Below are 10,473 nucleotides of genomic sequence, written 5' to 3' on the forward strand. Positions count from 1 at the left end.
GTTCTTAATCGTGCAAAGCGAACAGTCAAATCACTGACGAGTATTTGTTCAAATCCACCCCTCCTACTTCCCCGTATTCTCCACCACTGCAACGTTTTGAGAGGATCAGGAGCTTTTCTCCTAAAGCTTTGGAGGTGTGGGTAGAGGAAATGAAGACAAACATTGCTTTCCAACTTAAATTAAGTGTATTCAGTCTTCATTAAAAGATCAACTTATTTCTTTGTTACAAAAAAAGGTATGTAAATCAAAACTCCAGTCCACTGCCTCCTGGGAAACATAACTTAAAACTGCTCCTCTCTCTATTCATCTTCTCTCCTACATGCACTGACTCCCCCTCCCCTCCAGATCCTTTTACTGGGGCAATCAGCTGATTTGTTTCAGCTGGGCTGCAATCAATGTCCTGCCTGCCTGCTGGCTTATTGTGGGTCCTTGTAATCTTTTACTGGATGCCTTGATGGTTTGTAGTCCTTGCTGCAACCCTTGACTCCACCTCTCATGGCATTACAACACACACACACAGCTTGGGAGAAGAAGGGAGAGTTAAATTTCATGTGTCATAGCAAAGTCTGAGACCTTGCTTAATGCTTAATTAAATTTCACAACTTTATAAATTTCAATTTTTGTTGAGTGGAAAAAGACATTTAGCTTAAGGCTGCAAAATAACATAATGCAAAAAAAATTATAAATGTGTATTTGTATAAATAAATAAAATACTCCATGCATAATCAAGTTTTAAAACTTTATTCATGCTCCCACAACAGTCACTATGAATAATGACCAACAAAATATTTAAAATGACATTAGAGGTAGGAGTCTAAAATAGCATTTCAAATGTTTAATGTTAAAAGGTATTGTTAAGGGTGAAAGCTATGATAAAAAAGTGTGCTTTTCTTCAAATCTCACTCAGTACAAATGTTATCGCTGTCGTGTAGCTTTCCAACCGTTACAGTTTGTATGAATATGATATAAACAAAGTTTCTGTATTTACACAATGTTGAAAAAAAAGGATTTTGGATATGCAAGATGTTTTTCAAGCAAAATAGATTTGTTAGACAGCTGGATTATTTTTTGGTCAAAGATGAAAAAATACTTTTCATCAACAAAATAAATTGTGTGAAATGGTGGAAAAAAATATTACTCCATATTTTTATGTAAGGTAGAAAAATAAGAATACTGTTTCTAGAAAGATACCAGTAGTAAGAGTAATTTAGTAATAATTTGTATGCATAATCATTATGATCATCAAATCACAGAGTGCCCCAAAATGTAAATTTAACACTTATCAGTAGGATAGAGAGTGCAAATATAGCGTTGCATTCGAGAAACTTAACATGATTGTAAGTTATCATCTTTGATTTTTGAACAGACACGTCTCTTTTTTGCTTCCATGAAACTAAGAAATATAATAATCTCATCTGTATCTAAGTAAAATGGCAAAAAAAGCATATTTTTTAAAATGTTGCACTAGTGTTTGGAAAAAAACAACAAAAGTTTGATGATGGATTAACCTGTCTGTTCAAAACCCAAAAATAACAATATACAATGATGTCAAACAGCAAAATGACAAACCGCTGGAATTCAAAAGAATGAACCAGTGAAAGTTTTTGTATAGAAGCAAATAAGTATTTGAATATTATAACAGCTAATGGATAATATATTTTGAGGTTATATTCAGCTTGCTCATATTTGATGCTCAAATTCAGATCTAAAAATTCAATGCTATGGATTCAGTGTTTAAATTTCAACATTAGGTATTACGTAGCTATTAAAATTCAAATACTTATGTCTCTTACTTGCTTCCATAGAGTTGCCAGTGCAGAGAATGATCAAAGATGTAACACCCTCTAAATTGATAAATCCTCTTGTAATTTAAGAGTTTTATAAAGTCTTATGAGCTTGCTTACACTGCCAGCTTGTGGTGCTTTCTTTACAACCTGTGCAGCGATGATGTCGTGTAGATCTACAGAGGAGTTCAAGCCCAGCCACACCTCAAAAAGTGACGCAGCAACACTCATTTTTGTGAAATAGGTGTTGTTATAAGTTTTTTTTCACTCCTATCTTTGAAATGGAATACCATAGGAGCTCCCTTAATTTACCACAAAGTTAAAGACAAAAAATAGCAACGTATACTGTAACAATGAACACCCAACAAATAAAAACAATAGCAGTAGTCAGTAGTAAGTAGTAGTAGTAGTAGTAGTAGTACCAAATCAGCAGATTGTACAAAATTCAAAGCAAAGGTGCAGTCAGAGAGAAACACTATCCAACATGAGCTTATCTCAGAATCACAAACAGTAGTATCCGAGTACTGTAATCATGTAGGAACAACAGTCCTTCTTTAGCCTAACACACTGTGGTGGAGGAAAAGGCTTATGAGAACTTGAGACTGCTAATAAAGTTAATAAAGTGTGCTATTTAAATATACTTATAAAGTGCATGATGGTTACGTAGGTAGTGGAATGTCAAGTTTTCAAATCATTTCTTATTCTAATAAATAACCCTTGGTTCCCTCCTCTTTTATAAATCATAGATAATGTTAATAACACAAAGGCAGGAGTGGAATCGACTTATTAGTGTAAATGATAATGGAAATGATGCCATTTCAGTACTGTCGAGAGAAAACCATTCCAATAATAAACGCGTGGCAGGAAAACAAAGCAGTTTGATGACTTTTTAAGTTAACTTGACTGATAATATATGCTAATTATTTGTTTTTTAAGCCGATTACTCATAAATAACACTTACATTTGAAGGTTATCTTGAGGTATCAAATATTGTTTTCCTATAATCAGCCTATAAATGTGTCTTTTTAGAATTAACAAAGAGGTATGTTGTATAATGGCAAAAATAACTGAGCAGTGGGACTAGTTTCCAATTATCGAACTTCAATATTTTTGGAATACTTTTTAAAATACATCCATAGAATCGCCAATACTGTTATTTTGCTAAATGAGGAAAAACTGCAGCATAACACATTCATAATCTTTAAACTAAAGATTGAAAATATCTGTAGGAATGCATTGTAGCCAAAAACCTTTGGCACAGACACTGCAAGACTTCAAACAGTGAAAGTGAAATTGAAATAAGAAGTTAAGCAGTGACTTTGGGATGAAATGAAAAATACAATTAAGCAGAGCAAAAACATGATTTGCTATCTCGGCAACATCTGGATAGCAAATCTGTCGGTCTGTTAGCTCGAGATAAGAGGCCTTAAAAATGTATCAGCAACGACGGCTGCTTCGAGAGAGTGGTACAGATAAAACGATCAGCATCACCTAAAAGGGTGTTAACATACTCGCCTACAAATACATGAAGGGGACAAAGGAAGAGAGCCGGATAGTCAGAGTTGCAGCCGCTCGATCAAACGTTTAACTTGGTTTTCATCTGAAAAGCAGTTGATTTAAACTTTTAGAGCCCCTGACTGGTTTTACTTTGACTGGACAAATATACGGAGGCAACACTGCATTCAGCAAGAGAGAGAAAAAAAGTGTTACCACACAATCAGTACAAGATCCATATCTCAAAATTATGAGGATATTATGAGACCATTTCAAGAAAATGTACTCAAAAATATTAGTCCTTTAAGTTTTAGTTAAGAGACACATATCTCAAAATTACGAATTACAGACGTTCAAACTATGAAATAGTTTTCTTGTGAGTAATAAACAACGGGAAAGTTATTACATTTATTTATTTTTATTACAATAAATGCAAACATATGGTTTTCTTGTAATTTCAAGCTAATAACTTGTCATTTCTGTAATAATGTAATACATAATGTGTAACTGTGAGATATGTGAGAAATTTTAAAGTTATTTTACGAGCGATATATTTTATAACTATGGGATGTTTTCTCGTAGTTATTAGATAGAAATCGTGACACTTTCTAACTTGAAATAACATCACAAAATGTTAATCTCATAATTATAAAGTAGCTTTCTTGTAATTATTTTAACAGATGTTGATCTTAAAATGGTCTTTTTATAATGACTTGATACACAACTTGTATTTATGAGACAATTTTCTTGGAATTACAAGGTCCTACTGATTATAGTTAATTGTTATTATATTAGTTGTCTTGTAATAAGGAGATTTTGAAGGGATTTAGTAATTATACAATGGTTTTCTAGTAATTTGCGAGATACAGATCCTTTAATTACGTTTAGGTTTTCCTGTGCCATAAAATTACAGATGTCATAAATCAATGTGCAAATCATTTAACTATGCTTAAATGACAGTATTTCTGTAAATACAAGATAGAGATCATTTATTTCAGAATCTTACTGCAATTATGACATATGGATCTCATATTATGAGATTTTATATTATGCTAATAAACATAAATCTTGTGATTGTGTGACAATTGTCAAGTATCTTAAAATCATGACACCAAAAGTCATACTTACTAGATATTTTTTTCTTTGCTGAATGCAATGTGCTTCCACAAGAAACATCATTTTCCTCTCTTTCTGTGAATTTCTTCTAGCATTGACGTTGGAAGTAAACGCCGCCGTATCGTGGCAGCGGCAGCTTGTTAGACACTGCAGGTGGAGCAGAAGGTGAAACACAGTGAACCATCTGAGGCCAGTTTTCAGAGGCCGAGTCAGAGCAGGTAAGGAGGACAGAGGTGGGATTACTCAGCAGGCTGCGGGATGTTGAATGGCTTGGTCATCCCTCTGATAGAAGTGGTGTTCCCTCCACAGTCCACGTACTGGTACATCTCCTGCGACACCTGCTCGGCGTGACCGAAGTACACCGTGGTGATGGTCACTCTGCAGAGGGCGGAGAGGAACGAGGTGAAGTCAAAAACACACACAACACACGGAGAGCACAGATGTTTAGATTGATAATAGCATAACTGACAGTGGATCAAGACAACTCACTGCATCATGACGACAATGTTGTGGACTTTGATGGTTTGCAGGGTGCAGTAGTCACTGAAAAATAAAACCAATGTTGGTAAATGTGTATATTGGATAAACTGTCTCTAATATTTTAATTTTATTCTACTCTAATACATCCATTTAAATTTCTGTGTATATGTTCAATGTAGAGTAGCATGAAGGGACCACCACTTGCATTTCATTAGGCAGGTTTCCATTGACCCGCGCAAATTGAAATTGCAAATATAAAAAACGCCTGATGGAAATGCGTCTAAAACTTCCATTTACTGCAAAAAAAGTTTTTATGCTCGCATGAGGTGGTATATAATGTAATTCTATATAGCAATATTTTGCAAAACTGCAATGGAAACACTTTTGTCGCTTTTACAGGTCACATGATGCACAGCACAGTGTCGGCAGGAACTGGCTCCCTCGGGAGCAGCAGGCGCTAAAAGAGGAGTCACATGACTCTTCAGAAGTTGAGCAGATCATCTGGAGTTTTTAATCCACAATTGCTCTGTCAAATCGTGGACTATCACCTCCCAGAATCCCTCATATGTGGCCCCTCTCATGTATACGGGGCTTGGCTTTTTATAATCGCTCACATAACACGCCTACGTCGCCTTCGATTGGAAATAATGTCGGCTAGTGCGGTGGCTGCAAAACAAAAACACCTGCTAATGTTTTGAATATCCATCGCCATGCTTCTTGGAATGTTATCGTGAGAGGAGAAGTCGAATAACATCACTCAGTGGAAAAGCAGTCATCTGCCTATTGTGTTTTATCGACATTTTGAAAATTTTGGGCAAATCTGTAACTTTGTAACAGTACTTACTACATGTAGCTCATCTCGTCGGCGATGAGGGTGGGCACCATGTAATCAATCTGAAAACACACACAGTGAAAAGTGGGAGTTGTACCAACGCAGACACACGATAAAGTGGTGAACTGACGCTGAACTGTACCTGTTTCATGTCCAGAGGGCTGATGGCAGTGATGTTACTGATGCGAGATTTACCGATCACAGTCTTGGCGAACTGCACCTGAGCTGTGATGTTGGCCACCTCCACTGAGTAGTAGTTGTTGTTGGTGATACTGAGAGTGTTCTGGGAGAGAACCAGCATCGGAAGAGATTAGTTTTGTCAGTACGTTTTATACTTTCCATTATATGTTTCCATTTCACATATTACCATGAAAACACTGTGTTTAACCATGTGAAACGTGAGTAAAATGGCTTGATTCCCTTCAAAAACATAGGAGGACAGCATTGAGCAACTTAAGAAATGCCCCCAAAATTAGCAAGAAAATGATCTGAAAATAATCAGAAATATTTGCAGGATATTGGTTAAGGGTTACATGAAAAATCTCTTTTGATAAGCACAAAGGGAGAAAAGTTCAAAAAAACAACAAACAAGAAAATGATCTTAAAATTTGCTAAAATTCATTAATCTTTTTCAGTAACATCCTTTTAGGTGTATATTTATACAAAATATGAATATAGTTTTCTAGACATTTTTCCCGAGTTTTTTGTCAATGTGTAATAATCCCCCTTGCTAATTTTCAGCTCATGTTTTGGTCACATTTGACTAATTTTGCAAACATCATATTATCAGATAACAAAAAAAAATGTTTTTTTTTTACATCAGTTCAACAAGGCCCAACGCATCAAAAACAACACCCACTAACACCAAATTACAACACCAGCTCCTGTCAGAATGAGCCTCTCAGAGACACGCTGCTGACATCTACTGGATCTGAGCAGAAACAACATAGAAACCCAAAACTAATCGTCTATCCTCAGGGGGACAGCAAAAACAGCTTTGGAAATTATGCTCTTGTGCAGGGAGGATTTTTAATAATGGATACTGCCAATAAATGTCTACTTACTTCTCATGAAAACACCAAACACGGTTTATAAACCTTAAGTAGTGTAACACATTGATGTGGAATACCTTTCTACCATCCTCTCTGGTTACTGCATTTGCTATATTTATATTTATCTCCACGATTTACCTCCATGGTTTACACAAATGCAAACAACCTTTTTTTCCTAAACTACAACATTAGCCATATCCCTTTTTTTGCTGCATTCTTTCGTTTTTAGACTAAAGCTAAAGCTCACCGTGATGTTAAGATAGACGCTGCGTTTCTCTTGGTCGTAGCTGACGAACACGGACTTCACCCCGATGTAGGATACATCGATTGAGCGAGGGAAGAGGAAGAAAACGGCCAGACTGGACAGCAGCAGGCAGAGCACCACTGACGCGGTTACATACAACTTCCTGAGGAGACAAGACAACCACATGATTTAATACTTATCACAAAACGCAAACGTATAAATGTGACTGATATGTTATGTCTATGTTTTGTCTTTTGAAATTATTTTGTGACTTTGCTGAAGTCAACATTCGTGTTGCTGCTCTGGCAATATTTACTTAAATTCAATTCTGACTCTGTTCTGAATTCATTCCTTTTTCAAATACATATTTTTGGTAAAAAGCAGCTGTTTAGTAATGAAAAAATAGTGATAAGAGTATCGTTAAAGAACCAAACTGATTAGGAGCAGCAGTATCCATAAACTCCTAATGGCACCCATCCCGAGTGCTCAACGACCATTACTGGCTACTTGCTCTAAAGCCAGAAACTCTGCAAAACTACAATGACCACCTTGCGAATCCAGTTTTACATCCATGTCTGTCCAGACTCATATGTCGTCACGACAGCTGACAATGCTTCAAATGGTGCTACGAAAAAACTTGCTTATTCCAAAACACAGATGTTTCAGACGTATCTTCGACAGAGCAGCAAAGAAAATCTTGACCATCAGTTTCAAATGAGTTTGACTCGTCATAATTAGCTTCTAACTTCTTGAGTTATGGCCAAAATGGCGTGGAGGTAAAAAAAATACAGGTTACATAGATAAACAACTACCTATAGTGTATGTTATCAAAGAACCCTGTAATCTCACAAAAAGGTTTCCAAACAAAAGTTATTTTTGAGTATCTTTGCTAAAGTTTCATAAACTTCTATATTTAATTCAACTTCTAATAGAAAAATTAAGTGCAGTTAATGTAACGATGTAACTGTTCAGGCCTTCAACACTTTTGGTGGCTCTATCTAGAGGACACCCAAAGATAAAAGTACTTACGTCCTCCTGGGTCGCAGCCTTTGGTCGCTGTACGGAATCAATGCCACAAGCTGATTTTCTTGTCCTGAAACACAGACAATAGTTAATCATGAGTGACTGTCAGCTGTCCTGAAATCTAAGTCTGTGTTGAAACAAGGGTTGGAAATGGACTTTTTTGTCCACCTGCGACTGTGGCTGGTGGACTCTAAAAAATCTACCAGCCACTCAATAGATTACCATTGCTTTTTAGGCTGGTGAGTGAAGCATATCGAGCAGCCACTTGTATATTTTACCAGCATTTAGCCTGTGGCAGGTGTTACTTTCCAACCGTTACATCATGGTTTGCCTTGTTTCATTTACGATTATTACTAGATATTGTAAAACCATGTGTCAATGTAGGACGGCTAACTTTTTAGCCTTCAGCGTGGCGCTCTCTAACATACTGACTTCCCCCACTCTAAATGTTTTCACGGCGGTGTTACCTCTGGGGATCCTCCCAGTGCCCTGACATGTGGGACACGTCACACTGTCCCGTCCTGTGAACTCCACGTAAGGAAACTGGGACACATCGCCACCCTTTCCGTCCTCAGTGTGGGTGTCCTCCAGAGGAGAAGTCAGGCTGTCCTGACCCTCATCGTGGCCTGTCTGCTTGGTGAGGTGGGAAAAAGACTTCCCCATAGTCACACCTGGAAGGCAAACACAAGGACAGTCTGTGATTGATGGATGGGTCTGTCCATGTTGACTTATTTGCTCTGAGTCCATGTCTGAAGGTGCGTTCTATTTGCACTAGGAATTACCAAGATCCATATAAAAATGTAAACTGCAACACCCCTACAAAGTTGGATTTCTGATCCACAAAGTCAGAGGAGCGTAACAAATCCCAACCTCATGGAGGGTGGATGAGCTTGCATGATCCAACAAATCTAACAACTGTAGGAAACTGCAAAAAAAAGCTAATTTTGATGCAAAGAAGCAAAATTACAAGTGGTTCTAGTCGTTCTACTTTTCCGTATTTTGACATGATAAATTACATGTTAGGGCACATTGACTGGAGTATGCACAGGTGCATACAAATGGGAGTGTTATTTCACTCCTCATTTTCATTAGCCATGTAAATAGCTAAGTAGGAATATTGTCTTTTATGGAGTAAGGGCAAAAACCAGACTATATTGTGCATGTTAGCACACTCACTGTTTTGGGAACTTCTCCGCAGTGCATCCGTACTGCCTGCACTGTCTATATTCACATCCCTGGTTTAGTGCAATTACCAATAATATTACATAAGATTCCTTATTTTTAATGTTTTAAAAATTCATGGAAGACAGTCAACAGGCTCAGACAACCAGATAGAAAATGGTATCAAATGACGTGTGGAAATAACAATTTGAAACCTGAATTCACAACAGTTTTCTCAAGCTGCATTCAGACATCTGTCACAAGCTTTTTAACCCTTGGCATCCTTAGCAAACTCGTTTGATTTCTAGGGGAGTAAAGGCAATGACCAACTCGACAAGAAATGTCCCGCAAAATGCAGGAAATGAGTAAAAGGTGACAAGAAAATGATGCGAAAATTAGTCATAAAAAGGGTTAAGTCATTAGATATTTTTAACGAGAAAAAAAATCCATAAAACATCATTTTTTAATTGTTATGAATTTATATTAATAAATTTCAAATTATGATGCAGAAAAAATGTATTTGTATATGTATTATTTTCAACACCTTTATTTATTTATTTATTTATTTAGTTTGTATACTTTCCTTGTTTACTTATTTCCAGGAAATTTTCTTCCGACTTTTTTCTTAAATTTCTTGGTAATTTTGGGGCCATGTCTCGTAAAAGAAATCTCGTCTAAACGCTGTTAGCAACATCCAAACTGAGGCCAATTTATTATTTTAAGTGCATTATTTAGCAGGCTAACGCTAACGTTAATACCGCTAACATTATCGTTAGCTTAGTTAAGGCCTGTGTATTTTGTGTTAAAACCTGTGACCTGACAAGCCAAGAAGGCGGTTTACCTTTGTAACTTCAGCTGAAAGCGACGGTCACTGTCGGTGTAGCGACAAACTTTATATATTTCACCAAAGTGGAGCTGCAAGCTGTCAAAATGCCTCCTTAAATCACAACCACAGCGAGATGACTTTAGCTAGCTAAGACTAGCTGACAGCTAACAAATTAGCCGTGGCGACAGCTAGCGTTAACTCACCCGGACAGTTTCACAGCAACCACAGCCTATTTATCAAACATTAATACGCGATACGCTGCACAAACACATACTTTCAGTGAAAAAGGACCAGAAATGATTACCTGGACGCGACTCTTTGTTTGACTGTACAGGATTACTGCTGCTAGTGGGTCTTGTAGTTTTGTTTATCCTGTGAAAAACAGACATGCGCGCGTGTGATACATTCAAAACAACGGGACAGATCAGCGTCTGTGCGCTGCCAGGAAATAAGTATTAAAA

The 10,473-nt window shown here is 36.9% G+C and overlaps 1 protein-coding gene across 1 annotated transcript; it reads right to left on the bottom strand.

The window, feature by feature from the left end:
- Positions 1-725: 725 nt before the first annotated feature.
- On the bottom strand, positions 726-10,427 carry LOC121958000 (transmembrane protein 106B). The gene is made up of 8 exons (XM_042506839.2): positions 10,317-10,427; positions 8,493-8,696; positions 8,032-8,095; positions 7,006-7,165; positions 5,849-5,989; positions 5,719-5,768; positions 4,884-4,937; positions 726-4,772 (listed from the first exon to the last, which is right to left on the bottom strand). Exons 1-8 carry the CDS (start codon positions 10,399-10,401, stop codon positions 4,634-4,636), a joined length of 897 nt encoding a protein of 298 aa, XP_042362773.1. The 5' UTR covers positions 10,402-10,427; the 3' UTR covers positions 726-4,633.
- Between the last annotated feature and the right edge of the window lie 46 nt (positions 10,428-10,473).

The sequence above is a fragment of the Plectropomus leopardus genome, chromosome 17 (genome assembly GCF_026936395.1).
Source record: "Plectropomus leopardus strain MGB_pleo_1.0 chromosome 17, ASM2693639v1, whole genome shotgun sequence".
Classification (NCBI taxonomy): Eukaryota; Metazoa; Chordata; class Actinopteri; order Perciformes; family Serranidae; genus Plectropomus; species Plectropomus leopardus.

What these genes read in the sequence shown, in the direction of transcription:
- LOC121958000 (XM_042506839.2), bottom strand. Translation starts at nt 10,401, where the DNA reads ATGTCTGTTTTTCACAGGATAAACAAAACTACAAGACCCACTAGCAGC. An exon ending in GCCCTCTGGACATGAAACAG is followed by an intron (nt 5,769 to 5,848) that starts GTACAGTTCAGC and finishes GTGTGTTTTCAG; the next exon opens with ATTGATTACATGGTGCCCAC. An exon ending in AACATTGTCGTCATGATGCA is followed by an intron (nt 4,773 to 4,883) that starts GTGAGTTGTCTT and finishes CGCCCTCTGCAG; the next exon opens with AGTGACCATCACCACGGTGT.